Below are 21,861 nucleotides of genomic sequence, written 5' to 3'. Positions count from 1 at the left end.
CATGAGATTGAAATAATACTGTTGGCAACAAAGAAGAAATGTCATCTTAATGGAGACCAGCCCCAAGGATTTTTTTTAAGCTTTTGTTTTGTTTTTTGTTTCAGGATAATTGGTGATTTTCAAACGGTGTTTAAAGTTAGGCACATGCACAACGTAGCAAAACTGGCAGCAGCAAACAGTGTCACGCTGACAGGATGATCACTTTGGCCAGGGTCAAACTCCAGTTGTCCCAAGATTTCACGGATGCCAGGTGATTTGGAGAGTCCCTCACCACTACATCATCTACTTTTCTCCAATAGTTTTTCTGGATGTTTTTGTTTTAATTGATATTTATTAGTCAGATTTAGGCTGATTTCAACTTAGTACTATGCATCTGGTGGCAGAAGAACAGTTTAACTGCAATCATTAGCACTAAGTGCCTCTTTTAAAAGAAAAAAAAGTAGGTTAGGCCCGTGAGTCCTTCAGTCCTTGGATGAACTGAATGAGTTGCTGACATCTCTGAACAAAAGAAAGGAGAGGAGAAGAGGGAGGGAGGGAGGGTGGAAGGAAGGAAAGAACAGGCCAGTGCTGATCATGTCTACAAGTACTTGCAGGCCTTTTAAAAGGTAGCAATCGTCTTTATCCCAGCCAAACTTGGATGAGAGAGCTATTGTCCATCCCTGGCGATAAAAAGGCTTCCGGGTGGGAAATGTCAAAGCCCCAGGGCCTCGGCGTGTTTCCGGGCCTTGAGCCTCAAGTCAGCGATACTGGAATTCTTGCTGTTGCTCTTTGCCGCTGCAGCCACTACTGCAGCTGCAGAGGCAGAATCTGCCAAGGAGGCGATAGGGAGTCCAAAAGGGGGTGGAGGGAACATCAGGTAAGGGGCGTGAGCAGCCAGGTGAGGGTGGAGGTGAGGGTGAGCATGAGTGACGCCTTCCAGCTGCAGCTGAGCCTGGACCTGGAGGAAAAACACACAAAAGGAAGGAAAGAATGAATAAAGGCACTCCCAATGGGGTGGCCAAGTGCATGTGTAAACAGCTGGTCATCAATGGTTGTGATTCTGCGTAGGCCTGGCTTTCTAGGGGCAAGGCGATATCAAGACAGGCACTGATCTATATCTGGCGGCAGGGGGAGGGGTAGAATGGCTTTCTATAGTTGGCTTTGGCTGCATAGGTGGATGAGGAATTGCACCTAACGATCTAGGGTGGGGAACTTGCAGCATTTGGCCAAATTTCATGGGGCCCTCTGCATTGTCTGGCTCTCTGGATGTTGTGGATCCAGCTTTGCTCTCCAGCCCAGCCCTCTGAGAATCACTTCTTCAGCTTGGGGGGGAAGGGGGGGTACGAGAGAGAGAGGGAGAGAGTTTTGCCAGCCTTTCCCAACCTGGGGTGCACTAGATGTTTTGGACTATGAATCCCATCATCCATAGCCATTAGTTGTGCTAGCTGGGACTGATGTAGTCTGAAACACCTGGGGAAGGCTTTGCAATGCATTGCTGCAAGCTCTACTCACTGTTGGCTATCCCTCCAGCCATCATAGGCTGCAGCCCCCATGACATCAACGGGTCAAGGGCCTTTCACAGGCCCTTGACCCTGCTTTAAGGCAGCAATAGCTTGGGGGCATGGCTGCGGGAGGCCATGGCTGCAGGATTAGGCATGCCTTCCTGCCATGTTGTAGTTCAGTAAGTTAATACCACAACAAAGTAGTCAGATCTTTCCGGCAGCCTCCCCCAACCTGCTGCCCTCCAGATGTCCTGGACTACTATTCCCATCAGCCCCAGCCAGCATGTTTGCTGATGGGAGTTGTAGTCCAACACACCTGGAGGGCAGCAGGTTGGAGGAGGGTACTTTAAGGTATCTCAAGGCTCTTTGTTGTTGTTTTTACTTCTCTCATTACCAGAAGGTGCACAGAAAGAAGATGCTCTCTCACACAGTTGTCTGGCTCTGCATGCCATGGGTTGTATCCAATGTTGGCTCTACTTAGAGTAGGCTCATTGAAATGAATGACTTAGTTAAATTAATATTGGATACATCCCCATATCACAAGCCAATTAAAGACCAGACACACATAACCAAAATGCATCTTATGTCTTAGCACTTCAATCCACTTTTCCACACTGCCACTGTTCGGACGTGGTAATCACTCTAACAACATCCCTTTTCTAGCTGGATTACAAATACCACTGACTGTTTTCCTGCCACCAGCTACCAAGATTGCCCTTTTGTGAATCTGTTACAAGTTAGCTCTTCCAGACAAAAAAAACAAAACACCCTTTCCCATTCTGGAGCGTGATGTATGCAGGGTCCTATTCTACAAGATTTATTTTATCAACCAACCTCCCAAGCAAGATTAATTCTTCCTGGAGGGAAAAGTGTCCAAACACCATACACACATATATACTCACTCACATCACCTGCTAAAGTTCTTGTGACAAAAGTCCAGCAAATGCGGGACTTTTGAATTTAAAAAAGAGCCCATGTGGTTAAATAGCTTCCAAAGTGAGTGAGTTTGAACTGGTCTTAATACCAAATTACTTCTAACTTTCAGCCCAATCCTCTGTAGAGCTATACCTTTAAGGTATCTAAGCATGCTTTAGATAATTGCTCTGGCCATTACTAAACCCATATGTGTGTGTGTGTGGTGTTTTAAAATAAATTTGCTTTAAAACAGCTATTTAGCATAGAAAATTTTGAAATGTGTGGGGGAAGGAGAGGGGATGGGATGGGGAAAATGTGGCTTCTTTTACACTCTGATCCTATTCAGAGTTAGGCACACAGGCATACAGGATCGAAGGGGGTGGGATGGAACCACATACCACCACCCCTCTCTCCTTATTTTATCATTTCGGGGTGCATCTCAATTCTATACATGTCTACTCAGAAGTAATCCCCAGTAATTCCTCAATGGTACTTGTGTGTGTATAGGATTGCAGGCTAAATTGCTATTCTAAGGCATATTTATCTATAGCCATCTAAAACACTTCCCAGGGACTAGTGGCAGCCAGAGAGACTTTAGATATTCTGAGGAATGGAGGTCCTAATCCGTGTGCATGTGTGTGTGTGTGATTAAATTCTTCCTAGCCTACATAGCATGTGTGAGAAAGCAACTATTGCGAATTTTTAAGAAAACCACACAAGAACGCCCCACGTGCTTTTCAGTCATCCGTGTGCCTTTGCACTCTCACTGGCCAGAAGCTGGGAGCGCTTCTACTTTTTGCCAAGCATGTGCCTTCTTTTCTTAAATTTCTATGTCAAAAGGGCTAGAGATTTTGCTTTCTTGTATTTGTCGCTGTTGTTAGGAATAGCGTTAGGAATGAGCTTAGGATATTATTAAGCGGGCCAAACACTCACACGACCCAAAGAGGCTCACAGATTTTTTTCTCTTCCTCCTTTGTTTATTTATTACATTCCCGGACCTTTGTTAGGAGAAATTCATAATAAAACTCTATGGCCATCTTATTCCAGCAACATCCCCCTTAACTACAAGATTCTCTTTACAAGCTATAATAGAGCTAAATGCCTGGTCAATTTCGTCCTCAACCTTAAGCGCGAAAGAAGATGAAATTGACACTCTGCCAAACGCTTTTGCTCTGTCTGTTCGGGCAACTCAAGGGAAGGAGAAGCCCGGAAACAACTCCCAAATTTTTCCCCACTTCTCTCCTCCTCCTCCTCCTCCTCCTCCTCCTCCTGGATTTCTCATAGAAACGAACTGGAAAGCTCTGTTTTTCTGGTGTCTCGGTGGCGAGGGCACTTTTTCAATGAGCCTGCCAGTTTCTCCTGGCTTTCTTTCTTCTTTCTTTCCTTGAACTGAACTTGGAAACGTCTCACCGTCGAGGGAATCTCTGCTTGCTACATCTCTGTCCCACGACAGTTCCAGGGACACGCGTGGGAGTGCTGATAGAACCACTTGCCCACCCCACACATCCTGCCCCGCTACATAAATGTTTGGGGCGTTTCTTTTCTTCTGGCGTCCATCTTGTTGCCTGGGTGGGGCGCATTAATGGGACTGAATCTTATGGGCGACATTTCCGGATGGCTCAGAAAAAGGGGGTTCACACAAGCCTCTTTGAGGCAAGCCAAAATTGCAACTTTGAGAGAGTAGCGGGCGGGGAGGAGAGATGGGATTTTCGCAAGTTGACTCGAAAAGCCTCCCTTGTGCTAATTGAAATAGGTTTGTGGTTTTCAGCTAGCTCCTGTAGCTGCGCCGTGATCTGCAGCGATTAGGAGTTTACAGCCTTTCACGCCATGGAGATCAACTTTGCCTTGATTTCTTAACCCTAGCAGAGGTCACACATCCCTATCATAGAACATAGTTTAAGCTTCATGTGTAAAATGACCAGGATATTGCGCCGCTCTAGGCTGCGGGAGCTGAGCGTTACAACAAGATGGGCAGTAGGAACTGCTGTCGCTTCACAGGCCAGTTTTCTGAAGCTGTGTAGAAATATCTGAGGCTTGGGAATCACAAGACTGCTAAATGATATGGAAGAAGTCGTTTGTTTATAGCAGGCGTAGACGGCACAGAAGCGAAATCGCCCTAATTCCGTTTGGCCTGCTACTTACTGACTCCTTCCTACCAGGTTGCTACCCTTAGCGCTCATTTATTAATTCTCTCCACTCCCTCTTGTCAGGCTGATAAAGATTTATTCTACACTCCCTATGAGGAAAAGATTAAGGGCAAAGCATTGTTGTTATGTTCCACAGAGCGCCAGGCATAATGCCAGTGCAAAGTAGCGGCTGGAGTATTAAGCTTTAAAGTGTGCTCAAATTCCAATCCAGCTAGTATATTTATAGAGATTTCGGTTAAAAGGTTCAAAGTGATTCATATGCCTCGTTTTAGTAGTCTTTACAACAACCCTATAAGGCAGGTCAGTATTATTATGCCTTAATGCAGTAGTAGTAGTAGTTTATGCCTAAAAAAATGCTTTTCCCCTGGAATTCCATCATGTGAGTCCTTATCCACATCCCAGAGGCTGCTATTCTATGCCCTCTTAACTGGGAGTAAGCCCCATTGAACTCAATGGTACTTACTTCTGAGTAAACATGGAGAGGGTGGCACTGTTCACCTCTGCTGGCTCCTCTTCTGCTAGAGGTGGATAAGCACTGTCCTCAATGGGGCAGTAAATTCAATGGGACATGTATAAGCTTGCATTGTGTTATAGCGCGCGCACACCCCGAAGACAGGTTTTCCATCCCAGGAAAAAATAAGGTTGTGTTGTAATATTCTCTCAGAACCTATCAAGCTCAGCTTGATGACTTAGGGCAAATATCAGCCTTTCTGCCAAACCTACCTCGCATGGATGTTGCCTGGCTAATCTACTTCACTGGCCTCCTTAGGAGAAGGAGAGGCACAAAGGGTAAAAGCCAACATAAATCCTACTTAGAGTAGGCTCTTTGAAATTAATGGGATTTAAGTTAACTGATGACTAATTGAAGTCCCATTCATTTCAATGGGTATACTCTAAGTCGGACTTGTGTGGGATTTTACCCAAAGCTAAAAGCCGTGAAAGCTGTTAAGAAGCGCAGTTGGTGACAAATTACTAGAGAGCAAATCCGAGGGATTACCCCTTATTTCCAGGAGATGGATAGAAGTAGCCCTAACCATTGCTTTCGGAATGATGCAGTCCTCCTAAGCACGCTCACTTTGAGACCCTAGTGGCTGACTTCGGAATAAACCTGCAGTGAAGCAGTTCTTCCGAATTCTGGTTTTACAGTCAGTGAATCAACATGCAGGCACGTCCGAAACATTTGTAAGGAAGGTGCCTCTGAGTATGGGCAGAGTGCGCTTCTTCTTCACCACTGAATCGCTCCACCCCTACGTCCCTGCATCGGAATGACAGAGGCGTGGTCTCTTGGCAGACTTCGGCTGCAATCCTATGCACGCTTTCCTGGGAGTAAGCCCCATTATTTCTGAGTAGACATGGAGAGGATGGCACTGTTGAACTCCGTTGGGCCCTCTTTTGCTAGAGGTGACTCAGCACCATCCATCCCTTTTTAAAGCCTGCGGAGGAAGATGGCTCCATTTCTACAGAAAAGGCCATGTGCTCGATTCGTAGCAAACGTACTAGAGGGAAAGACAGGCGAGTGGGGATCAAAAGGAAGAAAAACGAGCTACCTGCTGGAAAGGCATCCTCAGGGCACCCATGTTCACGTAAGGAGCCACTCGGCAGGCGTCTAAGTGGCTGGCCGTCCCCAAGATCACACCTGCAGGTAGAGACAGCGGCCCAGTGAGGCAGGAGATACAAGAGTTGCCCATGCCCATCCCGTCACCCCCACCCACCCCGCCTCCCTAAGTTGTACCCACCTTTATGCATCTGGTTCTCTTGTTTTCGGCATTTGGCTCTTCGGTTCTGGAACCAAACCTGCCAAAAGAGGAGGGGAGGGGAGGATGGTAATAACGAGGACAATACTCATTCTAAGATAGATGATGACGATGAGGCTAGCGGAGGCAAAGGAGAAGACAACCACAAAACTTCCTTGCTGGAAAGCTAAAGGAACAGGCAGGCAGCAGAGGGTAAATCTGGATTGATTGGTAGATTTCTGGTGATTTCATCAAGGATTTTTGATTCCTAGTTATGCAACAACCACAACATGGTTCTTTCCCCACCTTCACCCTCCCCCCAAATTATACTGCTGAAATGAAGAATGCTTGCAGTACCCAGGTGTGGATTTTTGTGTTGAAGGACAATGAGCTCCGTTCAGTTTTGGTGCTCAAAAGGAGTTTCTGGGGTCAGAACTCTAATTCTAAGGGTGCAAAGCCTATGCATGTTTAGACGGGGGGGGGAGTCCTACAACCCCCAGCATCCCCAGCCAGCCGTGTTTAGGATTGCAAAGAGGCTCGGAGTGTGGCAACGAGGAACAGGGCCTTTTCGGTGGTGGCCCCCAGACTGTGGAATGATCTCCCTGACGAGGCTCGCCTGGCGCCAACGCTGCTGCTATCTTTCCGGCGCCAGGTTAAGACTTTCCTCTTTGCCGAGGCATATGACAGCACATCTTAATCACCCACATGTTTAGTTTTTTAACAGTTTTTAATGCTTTATTTGTGTATGTATATACAAATTTTGTATAGTTGTTTTTAAATCAATTTTAGAATTTCTGTAAACCGCCCAGAGAGCTCTGGCTATGGGGACAGTATATAAGTGTAATAAATAAATAAAATAAATTCAATTGGCTTGCTGTGTATTTCTTTTGCACCTGGCTCCATTTGATGGATCACTAATAAAAAAAACCAAAAAGTATATCCCACAAACCTGACTTTTCCCTAGCGACTGGGGAATGGATCATGATGCATGCTTCAGGTTTATGATGGTAATAGTAAGGAGGTGAAAAGTGATCCTAGATATGTCTGCTCAGAGTGTCACTGAAGCACCTTCCCAGGTAAGTATCTGCAGGGGTTTGGGGAACCCGTGCCCCCCCCAATGTTGTTGGACTACAACTCCCATCATCCCTGACCATTGGCTGTGCTGGTTGGGGCTGATGGGGGTTGGAGTCCAACAACTTCTGGAGAGCCACAAGTTTTCCATCCCTGATGTACAGGGTTGCAGCCTGGGTGTTTCACTTTGTTTATAAGAAGAAAATGGGAGGTTTTTCCTATCCATTCTCTGTCATCAGTGATATACCCCACACTAGACCTCTGGCATAGTCAGTGGTCTAGTGAAGGGTAAACAGGGAAAATGTAAATCTGCAGCATGTCCTTTCTCAAATGACATGTAGCGTTGATGGCATTAAGGTGCATGTTTAGACAGGGGTGGAAAGACCTACAATTCACAGCATTCCCCCAGGAAACAATGCTGGCTAGGGAAGGCTGGAAGTTGTAGGACTATTTATTTACTACCTTTCTATACTTCCCAATAGCCAAAGCTCTTGTGCAGTTCACAAAAATTAAAACCACAAAATAAAATACAGCATAAAAAATAAAACATAAAAGCTTAAAACTACAATTTTAAGACAGACTACAGTTTTAGACAGACTTTTTCCTGTCTAAACATGCATAGGATTGCACCCTTAAGCTACCTGCTTCCGCAGATGATAGAGTTGCCACAGTTTTGTACTAGAATGGGGGAAGGGGCATTGCATGCCACCCTATTGCCCTAAGAATCATAGCTTTCCCCGTTACTTTTTTATTCTTATTTTTTTATGAAATCACTGGATCAGGAAATAAGTGATACAAGTCGTGAGAATCATAGGTGCAAATAGTTGACTTCCTTCCAGCAGATGGGATCCCATTAAACAGTCTCCTGCCAATGGGAACAGACAGTGAGACAAGGCTCTAGCAGTGGTGGGATGGTGACCATTCCCACTTCTGCAGAAAAATCACAGGAGAAATGTCCTCATGATCCCCTGCTGTGAAATGGGAAGGTTACATGTCTATCCTAAGCATGTTTACTCAAAAAGTAAGCCCTGCTGTTTTCAATGGGACTACTCTCAAACAATGGGGTTTAAGACAGGCAGCCGTTGTGATCTTCTTCACTAGGGAGTGTTCAGCGGAAGCTGGTGGCTACTGTGTCAGTAGGGCAATGAATTCGCTCTGGGTGTCAGCCAGAACTCTAAAGGAGCTATCCAAGGTGCTGAAATTCTGACTGAAACCCAGAGTGGGTTCACCACCCCACTGATATAGGAGCTTCCAGCGTGCACTGGTGGTGGATCCAATTTCAGAAAGTCCCGTGGGCCCTTAAGGCAGCGACACCACCACCCCTCTCTGAAGCATGCACACATGGATCCCTTCCTAATGAGACTTACTTCCACATCAAAGGGGTTAGGAGGAAGCAGCAGCCTCAGCCCTTCAAAGACATATGAAATAATACAGTGACCCATAAAGGCTAGAAACAATAATGAAACATCAAAAACAAAATGTCCTTCCCATCGAAAGTTCAGCGAACATCCTTCCATCTGCCATCTCGCCCATTTATGTGTAAGATTTTTATATTCTTAGCTATGAAGAAGTGTTCAGTCATGTCTGCAGACAGAAGTGGTACAGACCTGGCACAAGTTTACCACCTCAGCAAGAACTAAGCATGTCCGTATACTGTACTGCTTTTGAATCCTGGGTTGCTGTAGTTTTTGTCTGTGCTTTTAAAATCAGTACTTTTAAATCTGTTTTATTGCGTAGTTTTGGCTTTATTTTTGCTTCAGCTCCACAGCAATTCATAAAGTGAATAAATGAATGGACCTCTTTAAAATGTTAACCCTTCAAATGTATCTAGAAGAGCTCAACATCTAACAGGTTGTCAATATGAAGGTCTCAAGGGAGGGTGCGGAAAGAGTCGATATAGGAAGTGCCATAGCTCAGTGGTAGAGCCCTGCTCTGCATGCAGAAGGTTGCAGGATTGACCCCAGCATCTCCAGGTGGAGCAGGAAACTCTCTTGCCTGAAACCCCGGACAGCCGCTGCCAGAAAGTGTCCACAATACTGGGCTGGAAGGACTAACTCAGTTTAAGGCAGCTTCCTAGGGACCGCTCTTGGATATATTAAAATTTTTAACTGCAAACGAGCCAATGTATTTTAAGAGCCATTCTTGTGGTTACTTTTCAGCATCCCAGGATAGTAAATTTAAGAATATAAGTCAGACAGACACACATACACATTAAGCAAAGAGATTTGTGCCTTTGACATGGACAGGCCTATTTAATAGTTTACAACACACTGAATTCTATGGGACTTATTCCCAGGTGACTGTGTATAGGGTCGCAGTCTTAAAACACTAGTCGTTCTGTGAAACCAGTGACTCAGCCAGAAATAAAGATAGTTCTTGACGAACAATCACATATGGGGTAAAATCCAACAAGTCTAATTAAGGTAGACCAGTTGAAATGACTGGGATGATTAACACCTCCGATTCTTTTCAAAAGGCTTCCTCTAAATAGGACTTGTGTTGGGTTTTACTCACGGTTTGAAATGGAGGGGATGTAACTGCCCCCTTTAATAGCACACCCGATGACTCCTGGGAAATAGAAACCTTTGGGCAGAATTCAACTGTTAGAAGTCCTGATCTGTAATAACTCAGATGATGGAGGTAAGTATTTGTCTGTTTAGGACATCCTGGTGTATAGTGCTAGTGGGATGTAGTACAACATTGGTTCTGCCCCCAGAACCCCCATTTTGCACCTGACTCCAGTTGGTGAACCTCAGTGTTTCTAATAACACAACAATAAAGAGGATCACTTAAGTAGATCTGTCCTTCTTCCCCTGCTCTTGGGGCTAACTAAAGAAAGAAACTGTCTGAGGAACTTAGGCAGGCAAGTTGTGGAATTCCAGTTCTTTTGACCTACAACTCCCCATCTCCTTTACCATTGGCTATATTGGCTGGAGCTGATGGGAATTGTAAGCCAAAATATCTGGAGGTCCACAATTTGCCCAACCCTGCCCCAAGAGTACCTCCGGTAGCAAGGACAGCCCATTTGTGCAGTACTTCCTGAGCCAGGGAGAGAGAGAAGGGAAACGCTGACTCTTCTTTGCGATCAACCAGATTTGAAAAAGGGATTTCCAGGAGCATAGAATAAGAAGGTTAGGGCGGTCCTGAGGTCTAGCTCCGTGGAGAGCGGGGAGAAGCAGCCTGCTTATCCTAACTCACCACACGCATGCACGCGCGCGAGCATACACGCATACACAGTTCACACTAATATGGCGAATGTCAAAATCCAGCAGGGCTCGGAAGCCGCTCTTCCCCGCAAGAAGGGCCGAATCGCTGACAACGTGCATCCGATGTGCTAGCTAGAACCTAGCGGGGAATCGCGCCACGCCATTGGCTCTCGTTCCTGCCGTCATCACCTGCATCCCCCCAGCTCAGCCGAAAGTGGCGCTCTTTGGCCAGGGTGGCGCTTCTTCGCGTTTCTTTTCGAACCTCATAAAGATGGGCGAATTGGCCCCGCCCCTGCTGTCTTAACCCGTGTTGGGGAAGAAGAAGGAGGAGGAGGAGAAAGAGGAGACAGAGTTTCAGTTACCCCCCACGGTTCTACGAGTAACACATCTCGTCCTGAGCTTCCTTTTATGACTCCGGGCAGGTTTTCCAATTGCCCCCTAAAATATCCAACCATTGATCCACACCACAATTAATTCAAAACGCAGCCTGTTCGACCCGTGTTTCCCGGAGGTAAGTCCCACAGTTCGATGGGGCGTACTCCCAAGTAATTGTACACACATCGGAGGATGGGCGAGATAGGGTTGCACACTTACACCGATTAGTTCTCATAGAAGTTTATAGAGAGCCACGCCAGAAAGTAGCCCTGTTGTTCAGTTACAGGAAAAACAGGAAAGACTGTGGAAGGGTGAAAAAGAAGGGCGTTTTGTTTTCTAAGGCATGAATCTAGGGCATCAGATTAAATGAAGCAGGTTTGATTGAATTCAATGGGCTTTACTTCCGAGTCAACATGCTTAGGATCGCTCTGCACGTCCGCGATCCTAAACCGCTTACTTGAAATAAGGTGAAAGCAAATTCAATATTGTGACAATTCCAAGACAATTGTCGCAATGGGAGGTGGGGGTGGGGTGTTAATCCAATTGATTTTCAATTAGATCCCTCACTTCAACTGGGTTTGAGGGTAAATCCACAGTCGCTGGCGTCCTTGTGATTAGACGCTGTTTTGGGGTTTTGTTTTCTGTTTTCTCTCCAGCGGTCCTGATGATTTTTAAAATTGGCTTTTGGCTTCGAGGCGACAATCAAAATCTTTCCAAATTTGGGTTTAAGGAATTATTCCTAATCCTGCCATCAGGATTGATTCTAAGAGATGCGATCTAGTAATCCTCCCCTAATTCCGGAAATTCCCGATTATACAACATACAAGGGTGTCCCTATTGCTCCTCGGAGGGCCAAATAGATAGTATGGAGAGTATATCCCGTGTGAGAGAGAGAAAAATTGCAAACATCTTTTAAGGATTATGCTCGGTGTAGCTCCCTGTCCTACTGGCCACCCCCGCAATCTAACTTTCGTCAGTCAGCCAACTGTCTGCAGAGACAGATCAAATCTGGGAGTTAAGCAAACATCGCCTCGCCTTGCCCCGCCCCCCTCCAAGTTCTCCACTTGCCAAGTTGATCATACGGTTAATTAATACTAACTGCACTTCCTACATCACATTTCGCCTCCAAGCTTTCTTCAATTGCCTTAATGATGGCCATTTACAACGGAGTAATTAGTGCAAAGAAAGGCTTCCAAAGACATTAATTATCCAGGGGTATTTGAGTGGTTTTCTTAAACAGGAATTGGCCGCCTTCACACTGGAACACGTGGGATGAATCCCCCCCCTCCATCCCCGGGTCGTCAATAGGTGATGCCTTGAATTAATGGTGGGGTGGGTGGAGAGAGGGGGAGAGATGGAGAAATGAAGCGATGTCTGAGCGCTCCCTAAACTTTTTGAACAGGATCTTTCTTTCCTTTTGCCAACATGTATGTTCTCTTTCCCCCTTCCTCTCTTGGAAATCCCTTGGATTTCCTCAAAGGATGCCCCCACCCCGACCTGTTTGAGAAGACATAGCCCTATATCCCCATTCCCGGTCGAAGTCTAGAGACTTCAAGCACAGGAATGCTTCGGCCATTAACCCTCCTCTCCCTCTGGAATAAAATGCCATTGATTTCTGTGAAACTGACTTCCACCTAGGTGTGTTGAGAGTTACAGCTTTAATCAATTTCAGCCCAAATACTTCGGCTTTCACTGGGTTTTGTTTTGACTGATAGCAAAATGAGCGCCCCTACTTTAAACGACAGCTTTTCTTCTTAATAAAAAGAGCGGTCATGGATATCAATATCATTTTGCCAAGGGGATCTTTAGATGCTGTAATAATATTATTATTAATAACAATAACAACAACAGCTACGATAAGGGTAAAACCCTAACTCATACCATTTTAACTCAGAATAAGCAACCCAAAGCCATTTACGACCGCTAATTTGTCATTAAATTACCAATTTGTCAGGGTTGTGCATTTAAAACGTTGGAAATGGAAAATCTGCAGTCACCCTGACTGAGGGCAGAAGGTGGCTAAATTGTATAAAAGGATAATTTACCGATGAGTGAAAACGAAATGTGCCCTTTCGGTCCATACATCCAAGATCAATCCCTTTGTGCAATATAAATAAATAAGTCTGAAATAATCCCCATGACCGGCTGCCGTGCTAATTCGGATTAGGGTCCCGACTCCAACATAAAGATGGACGCTGCACTAACCCGGGGAGAGCTCCCTCCCTCCCTCGGTCGCCGCCTTTGGTCCAGAGACGTGAGAAAGGGTTGGGTTTTTTACCTCCCCTCGGGCAGTACAGCTGGGTGGCAAATTCAGAGGCGCACTGTTCTTTTGCCACTCGTTCACCACCTGGCCCTGGCTGGCTACCAAACGGTGTGAAGGGGCATCGCGTTCGAGACTGGCGATTCACAAGGGGGCCCTGGGATCCCTAAAGGTGCCCTGCTTACGCTTCTGCTCTGCGGAGCTGAGAAAGGAAGCACGCTCCTTCCCATTCAGCTCTGGACGGGGAGAAGGAGAAAGTGATGAGGCAAAGAAGTGATGAATTCGTCCGCGCGTGGAGCCATCATAAATCAACCCGGGTGTGATTCCCGATCAATTCCAACTAGTCATGAATATGCTAAGTAAAGCGCAGGACAGTGTTTTAGACAGTTATTTCTTCATTAAGGATCACTCAGTGATTTCTTTCACAAATGCTCTAATCTGATTTCCTTTTGATTTCCATTAGAGACAGTGAATAATGACATTTAATTTAGCCCTGCGCCATAAAACCCAAAGATATTTGCTCGTAATTGAATTACTGCCTGCTCCTCACTATGGTCTCATAACTTTCAATTATAACCCTGACAGCTGGGCGATATGAGTTGCCGGTACAACACTAAAAATAAAAGGTTAATAAGGAGTAGCTACCGCAGGAGCTCCAATTTATTTACAGCACATTTCCACAGTAAATTGAAACTAGATCCTTTAACAACAAGGGACAGGCGCTACTGACTGGGATTAGGAGGCAATTCCGAGAGTATTAAAATGTCTTTGGGTCTCCGTATCCTTCCTTCCTCTGTTTCTTTTACCAAGAATAAGAACACGATCGAATATTTAATTTAATGGATCAAACCCTTTATGTTTTAATTAAGCCCTAACGGCTTTCTTGATTGTCCAGCTTTTTCTTTTTTTAATTTGTGTTGGGGGGAAGATACTGAGATCTCTCTTTTTTTTTTCATTCGAAATTGCCTTCTGAATCATGTGAGAAATGGGGAAAGTTACTGGAGGTGGGGAGGGGGAGAAAGGGGGAATATTTCAAAACCTGCAAGCACTTGAAATGCCAATTTTCCTGTAACTACGAATATCCTGTTAAGGTGCCGGGCTACTTCGGTAATAAACTACTTGAAAGAAAGAGTGCAGAATTCAATTACAAGTAATTTATTTTTATAGAAACACTACAAGTAATTTATTTTTATAGAAACGCTACATCAAGGCTCTGGCAAGATATTATAGAGGCTCTCCTAGAAGGAGCTGGAAAGATGACATAAAAGTTGATGTCCCCTTCAGCCAAAGTTTAATCTTTCCATTCATTTATCTTGGGCAGTTAGATCAATCTTCTGCGGTGGAGGGGGTGGCGCTGGAAGCCTCTACCTCCTTCGCCCTCTGAATACTCCCCTGATACTCTATCCTTTTCAGGAGCAGCAAATCAACAAACACCATTCCGTTACTTGGAATGTTATTGTTATTTTATTTTTCCAGTGAAAACTGTTCAGGAAGGAGGGCTAATTTTTAATTTATTTTCATGTAATCTTTAAAAACGTTTAATGACAGATTTGCCGGGGGTGGGGAGAGAGAGAGAACTATTCTAGAGATCTATATCTCGTCCCTAGGACACACATCTCAAACGCCTGACATGGAAGTAAATCTCATCGAAATCGGTGGGACGTTCGAACTCAATTAGCATTTAGGATCAGCTTAAGATTCTCCTTTTCAGTGGACGCCCCCCCCCTTAATTTAACCTATGGAAATCGAAATGCAGTTCATTAAAAGAGGTTTTGTTATTGTGGTAGTTCTGCTAGAATAAGAACTCAAATGGAGTTTGATCTTGTTCACGTGTCTTTGACCCTGAAGCTACGCTCCAGAGCTCCACAGGTTGATCTTATTAATTCCTCTTTTTACATAGCATCTGTTTGAGGGGATCGATACTACTACTATCGCCACGGCATGCTTTCCCCCACCCCTTGATTTGTTCTTTTCAACCTATCTCTTATGAACAAGACTAAGCAACCGTGTTGTTGTTTTTATTACTTTAATTTTAAAACCTTAACCTATTCCAGTGGGCACATATGCCGGAGCCCAATCATCGGCAGACAAACAATCCAAACATCTTCTCGAGGATTTGGAGACATCCTATTTTAAGGGAGATCGGGGTGGGGGAGAAAAATAGAGCAGATGGGGCCCTATGAATTCATACCCTTGTTATGCAAGTCAAATGGAGGCTCTCTTCCCCCCTGGCTCTGGATAATCCAGTCCCAAAGCAGCCAACTAGCCTAGCTTTATCCATACCAATTGTTCCTCGAAGTTGCTTCCCACCACCATCACCCTTTAAAACCAGGACCGCAAGGAAAAAGAGGAAAGCGAAAGGGCTGTGGTTTTGTTTTTGTTTTCGCTGCTGATAGGGGCTGCTAATCAAGCATCTCATTGGTTAGTAAGCGGCTTCGAACGTTCTGTGGAAGGTGAAGATTCTAAAGGGCGAGAAATCGAGAGGAGCATCAGCGGATGGAATGCCCACCTCCAGCAGGTCCCTCCCCCGCCCGTCCTCACCCTGGACTTTGCTTGTGTGTGCCACGAAAACGGGTTAGTGTGCTAGAGATCCGGAATGAGGCCAGGAGCTGGCGTCTGGCCTGCTAGTAGCAGTCTTACCTGGACCCTGGCCTCAGACAGCCCCAGCCTTTGGCTCAGCTCCTCCCTCATGAAGGCATCCGGATAGTGCGTCTCGTCGAACAGCCTCTCCAGCTCGTTCAACTGCTCCAGTGTGAAATTGGTCCTGCTTCTCCTCTGCTTCAGCTTGGTTTGCCCGTCCTCGTCTTCGGATTTCACCTCCTCCCGCTTGTCTTTGCACTCGTAGATGCCTGCCGGGGATTGGGGGGGGGGGGGGGTTGGTTGGGGAGGGAGTGGAGGAAACGAATACAACAAAGTTGGGCACCAGAAGCTTCCTTAATTTCCTCAGATTCGTTAAGCAAATTTTCGGACTACACAAGAGGCTTCGTCGGTTCAAAACAGAATCGAGTGCCACTCCCATGCAGCACAGCCTCAGTTCCCATTTTGCCAAGTGCAAATTATTTATTTGGGAGTAAAGGGAGGTGTCTTTAGAATCATAGTTGCTAGCTGCCCTTTATTGGAAGGGGCATTTCCCCACCACCACCACCACACAATATACCCTCTTATTTCCAAAGGCCCCTGTAGACCTCCGAAGAAATAGGTCATCACGGTTCTGCATGAGGCCCAGATTTCTGAACTGACAAGCCTCCAGAACACAGTTAAAACCAGGCGAGGTACCACTCAAGCCAAGAGGAGCAATGATTTTGGGAAGGAAGTTAGAAGAGGAAATGACAGTATTAAGAGGATGGCCACAATTCCTAGTTAGCTGCCTCCGTTTAGAGGGAGGAAAGGATGCCCTGAGCTGGATCAGGACCTCAGCAGGCACACTAGAGATTTGGAGTGGGGGTGCACCGGGACTTCTTTACAAACCTAAGCAATAAAAACATGAGAAGGGGTACATTCTTATTTCTACACGCTTAAAGAGAACTCCAAAAGATATTTGAATTCAGGTCTGCACGTTGTGCTCAACAGAGTAGCTTCAGACGTGTGGAGGGGGTGGATCAAGCATTAAAATATATAGTATTCTCACATACACAGGCAAGATCATAAGCTCCAGATTCTCTGTGGCCTCGTAACTGCAGGGATTGAAAATGAACCTGGCGAGAGGAGGAAGAAGCAGAAGCAGAAGCCACCCAAAGTGGAAGCTTCATAAACCCAGACACAAATAAATAAGAAAGGGAGTGACCAGACACCGCCACGGTGGTCAATGGTTAACAGAGTGTGTAGAGAGCCTGGATAAAAATGTGGCCTGTGTATTTCTCCCTGCCATGAATCTAGGAGGAGTGACGGTGTTCTCTTGAGCCCCTCTCTTCCCCCCCTCCACGACGTCACGCTTTGGGGAAAACGTCACGTTTCAAAAGAAAAGGAGGGTGTAATGATGCAACTAAGCTATGGGTGGGTGACGGGAAAGGCACCTTTCAATTTGTCCATTGTCATCTTTTCTCTGCTCGGAAGGCAGCTGGATTGGGACATTCCGGGCTGGGAGAGGAAGACAATATTCATATTTTCTTTGGGTTGTCACCCTCAGGTCACAGCAAAGCAAGTAATCTCCGCACAAGCGCTCTTCGCCCAAATCCAAAGACACCCCCCCTTTTGTTGAAAGAGAGAGAGTTCAATAGAGCTCCTTTCCTTTCAATGGGATGCAGTTAGAGGATTACAGCCTGTCTGATTTCTTGCTTCCACGAACAGCTACGGCAGCCTCTAAAGGTATTCCTTGGAAGTAAGTCCCATCGATTCCAGTGTAACTGACCCTCAAAGAAAATGTTTTTGGGATTGGGACCAGATGCGTTTCTTTTTTCGTGTCCCGATCCTGTATCCACTTACTTCAAAGTGTTTCTCTGAAAACAATAGGGCTTACTTCCAAGTAAACAGGTTTTAGAACGCAGTACTTGTTTCAGGCAAAATTTTACTCGTGAGATACACTGAAAAGTAAATGCTCTTAAGAAGCTTAGTCTTAGCCTCGCATTGAACATAAAAGAGAGATCTTCAGAACTATGATATTACTTTTTGAAAATACGATTAAAATTATTTAATGAAGAAAAATAATGAGAAGGCTGCAGTTTGGTTATGCGGTGCTTTTTGTTTTCCATGGGGGTTGTGAAAATGACCAGACAAAGGTAAATGAATCTAATGGATTGTTGTCATTTACATGCGGATCTTTCAGCACATTATCTGTCAGTCACTTGCGCTGACTCCAATGGAGTTTACTTCCGGCCCAGGAACTCATCTTCTTCCCTTCCCCGCTCCACCAAGGAACCTTGGAATGGTTTCCTTCCTCACAACCCTTTTGATGAATACACTTTTTGTGTATATTTTTCCTGTTATGTTTATTGTACCACTCTTCCTCCATGAATTCCAGCTATTTGAGGTGGCAATGTCCTTTTGAATTCAAGATTTTCTCCAAAAAATGTGTCCTAAGTTGAGGAATGTATGTGTGTGGATTGTTAAGCAAAAAATACACTTTCCTCTCTCTTTCTCTATGCTATTGTTTCCTCAATATATATTGTTTCCTGTTTCCTCAAATAGTAACAGTGCATTGGCATTGACAGTATCTAAGTATTTCTGGCAGTAGTTAAGATTTCATCCATTCAAAAATGAAACAGTATTCAGTCATATTCAGAAAGGCCTTGAACTAAAAAGGGCAAACTTGTATGTCTGGAATTTTATATATATATATAGCCGAAGCTCCAATCCCAATGATTAAACTAAAGCTTCTAAGAATTTAAACCATCAATTTTTCTGGCCTGCATCTAAACTCCCCTTTAGATTTTAACAAATCTAATAAGACAAAAATTGAATGATTAATCATAGGATAAATTGGGATTATGAGGCATGTAAATTTAAGTGAAAGGGCCCTTTCTGAAAATGACTAACTACTGCTCTATTTTTAAATGGATGAAATCCTTACAACTAGCTGAAGTCCAGTGCCCAGTCGTTGTTATAGAAAACGAACTAGCATAATGTATGGTGGGACAAGATTATTTGAGAAACGGCAGGTTGCGGATCATTAGGGTTTTAACTGAGGACTCCTTCGGAGTTCTGTGTTAAAGTACTCCGTCTAGAGCCATTCGCATGCTAGTCCTTATTTCTCAGATCAAGGAGATGGTGGTATTTAATTCCATCAGGTTTGTCCAGTAGCTCAATTGGCCTCAACTTTCTAAACGGCTTTCTCCTCCACTCCCCCCTTTTTTGGGGGGGGGTGTCATATTTTAAATACCTTCTTCTGTAGGCAACAGTGAACGGGGAAAAAGAAAGAGCTATCAACGTGTGTGTGTGTGTGTGTGTGTGTGGAAGGGGGGGGGATTCCCGGTCAAAGAACTGGAAGGAAACTGAGCCCAGGCAAAATTCTCGAGAGAAAGAGACAAAAAGAGATTCGTACAAAATCTTGGCTCTGTGTGTGTGTGTTTTTTCCTCTTCGGGTTCTCTCTGCCTCGCAGGCCTCTCTGACCACCCCTTTACCCAGAACTTGGTTTCCCCCTAATCTCTAAGAAAAAGAGAAAGAGGGGGAGCCGTAACTGAAGGCTTGATCCAGAAGCCGTTCCATCCCCCACACCCGTCTGATGGGCAACAGGCAGGATAGGACGATTTCACAATCGGGTCGCCTACTGTCATTTCTCTAAACCGGCTCCTTCCTTGCCTATTGTTTCAAGCGCCTCAAACGGAAAGCGGAAGGGAAATGAAGTTTCCCCCCGCGCGGAATCTACTTTAATGCACAAATTAGTTTAGTGTTGGGAGTCCACGTCGTCGTCGTTGTGGTTTAAACAACAACAAATCGATAGAGATATATAGATGTAGATGTAGATTCGAGGCAAGTGCCGGGTGGGATTTTAAAGGTCCTCGAGAGAAGAGGGGCGATCGAGGCCTTGGGGGTGGGGGGGAGAGAGACGGAGAGGGAGAGCCAGAGACGCCCTGCCCGTGCGGATGGGCCGCGGGGCCCGGCGCCGGCGCCGCCTTACCTTCCGACGTCCTGCTGGCGTGGTGGAAGTCCTTGAGCTTGTCCTTGTCGCTCTCGGCGTGGTCCTTGAAGAGGTGCACCGGGCAGTGGGCGCCGCTCTCGGCCAGGTCTTGCAGGCTGCCCCCGTCCGAGTTGCCCAGATCCCGGGAGCGCGCCAGCCCACTCTCCAAAACTTCCCGGTACGACGAGATGGTCTCCTTCTTGTGACCGCCGCCGCCGCCACCACCGCCGCCGCCTCCGCCTCCTCCTCCGCCGCCGCCGCCGCCGCTGCTGCTGCTCTCTTTGCTTTTCTGGTCAAAAGACTTGGAGACAAACGCCGTAAGTTCTTCCATGGCGACCCGGCTGGGCAGGGGGAGGAAGAAACCCAACGAAACCCAACCCCAGCTCTATCCACAAGCGCGGCGTCCTCCGGCTGGGTCGGTGTCCCCGCGTGCCTTTTCGACTCAGGAGAGCTGCCCGCGTCGGCGTCCAGGCTGCGGTCCAGGCTGCTGCGAGGTTGCCGGGTGGTGTGTGTTTTGCTGGGGAGAGAACCCGCGCGCGCGCGCGCGTGTGTCTCTCTCTCTGTGTGTGAATGCGCGCGTGTCTCTCCCTGTGGGTGCGTGTGTGTTGTGTGGTTGTTGTTGTTGTTGTGGTGGTTGTTGTTTAAATCGTCCTCGCCATCCTCGTCATTATCATTACAACAACAAGACCTCGTCGGAGACCCGGATAGGGGTTAGATCACTCCTGCTGTTATTTATGCCTTTCAATTTGAGATCACACTATTTATACATGGCTACCTCAGCCCAGCCCCCCAGCTCTCGCTGTCTCCAGCAATTACTGCCTCTTCCATAGTCGCAGGCGGACTCCTGGAGGAGCGATCTCCCCCACCTCAGGCCAGCAATTGGCTTTCTTTGCATTTCATCACGCGTTGGCATCCGTTGCACCTTGATTTAGGGGAGCCAAAGAGCAGAGAGAGAGAGAGAGAGAGAGAGAGAGAGGGAAGTTGGGGGGGGGGGGAGAGGAAGGAATCCAATGAAACTCTTCCCCTTTCTCTTCCTCCTCCTCCTCCACCTCCTCCTCCTCCACCTCCTCCTCCTCCTCCACTTCTTCTTCTTCTTCTTCTTCTTCTTCTTCTTCTTCTTCTTCTTCTTCTTCTTCTTCCTCCTCCTCCTCCTCCTTCTCTCTCTCTCTCTCTCTCTGTCTGTCTCCATCTCTCTCTCCCCGCCCCAGCACCTCTTCCCAAACAGGTATCTATCTGCATTCTTTTCAATGGCTCACAGGAACGAAAGGGAAAGTGTGCGGGGTGGGGGTGGGGGAGCCAAGGAAGACTTTATTGGCTGTAAGGCGATCCTGCGCTTATGGACAACGCTAGGAGGAAAAGCCGGTCCAGTAACTCTTGATAGACAACCGGGAAGGGGGAGGAAATGAAAGAAAGAGAGAATCTGATTGTTCAATAAAAAGGTAAATCCGTGCAAGCTAGAGACGAGTATTTCCTTTGTCATCGTTGGGTATTGCATTGTCGTTGTTAGTTATTTTATTTTGGGTTGTTGTTTTTCTTCATATGTGTGTATGTTTTTTAATGTCACCTTTTCTTTTTAAATACCTCAAAATGTTGCTTTCCAAGTCCTATTTAACTTCGGCTGCAATCCTATTCATGTCTACTCGGTAAGCGTTCAGTGAGAAGAACTCCTGGGTAAGTATGTATAGGATTGCAGCTTGGGAGAACATTCTTCTTTCCTACTCCTAGAGGGAAGATGTATCTGTGTGTGGGAGGCCGTGGGGCGGGGGGGGGGGCGCTCAGAGGTATTTTGTCTGTTTCGCTTGTAGGGAGAGGCACCCCAGAGAGGCTTAGAGCTTGAGGATCGGTTTCCTTTCTAATGCTGTCAAATTCCAGAGGGTGTTCGGATGTTGGCAGCCAAAGCAACAAAGAGTCCAGCCGCCCCTTGAAGACGTTTATTGAGTCTCGCAAGCTTTCGTGGGCCAGAGACCTCACGCACTTTGCCAGCCGCCCTGCCTCTAAAAAAAGCAGGGCTCTGGCCCAAGAAAGCTGTGATGCCAATAATCCATTTCTTACCCGGCGATCCGATCTACTCAGAAGTAAGCCCCCTTGAGTTCAACGGGACTTACTTTTAGGTAAGTGG

At 46.2% G+C, this 21,861-nt stretch overlaps 1 protein-coding gene across 2 annotated transcripts; it reads right to left on the bottom strand.

Moving 5' to 3' along the window:
* Positions 1–691: 691 nt before the first annotated feature.
* On the bottom strand, positions 692–20,073 carry SHOX (SHOX homeobox). 2 transcript variants are annotated; one of them, XM_063127511.1, is made up of 5 exons: positions 19,743–20,073; positions 15,829–16,037; positions 6,280–6,337; positions 6,088–6,179; positions 692–937 (listed from the first exon to the last, which is right to left on the bottom strand). In XM_063127511.1, exons 1-5 carry the CDS (start codon positions 20,071–20,073, stop codon positions 692–694), a joined length of 936 nt encoding a protein of 311 aa, XP_062983581.1. The 2 variants fall into 2 exon arrangements, with proteins under 2 accessions (XP_062983581.1, XP_062983579.1); XM_063127509.1 differs by having other exon boundaries at positions 6,091–6,179.
* Positions 20,074–21,861: the final 1,788 nt, after the last annotated feature.

Source organism: Elgaria multicarinata, chromosome 5 (genome assembly GCF_023053635.1).
Source record: "Elgaria multicarinata webbii isolate HBS135686 ecotype San Diego chromosome 5, rElgMul1.1.pri, whole genome shotgun sequence".
Lineage (NCBI taxonomy): Eukaryota > Metazoa > Chordata > Lepidosauria > Squamata > Anguidae > Elgaria > Elgaria multicarinata.
Note: the sequence above shows the minus strand (reverse complement) of the source record. Positions and strands in the feature narration are given on the sequence as shown.

Excerpts from the sequence above, each read along its gene's own strand:
- SHOX (XM_063127511.1), bottom strand. The coding sequence starts at position 20,073 with ATGGAAGAACTTACGGCGTTTGTCTCCAAGTCTTTTGACCAGAAAAGC. Across the intron at positions 6,180-6,279 it reads AGAGAACCAGATGCATAAAG|GTGTGATCTTGGGGACGGCC; the intron begins GTGGGTACAACT and ends CTCTACCTGCAG. Across the intron at positions 938-6,087 it reads GGATGCCTTTCCAGCAGGTA|GTCCAGGCTCAGCTGCAGCT; the intron begins GCTCGTTTTTCT and ends TTTTTCCTCCAG.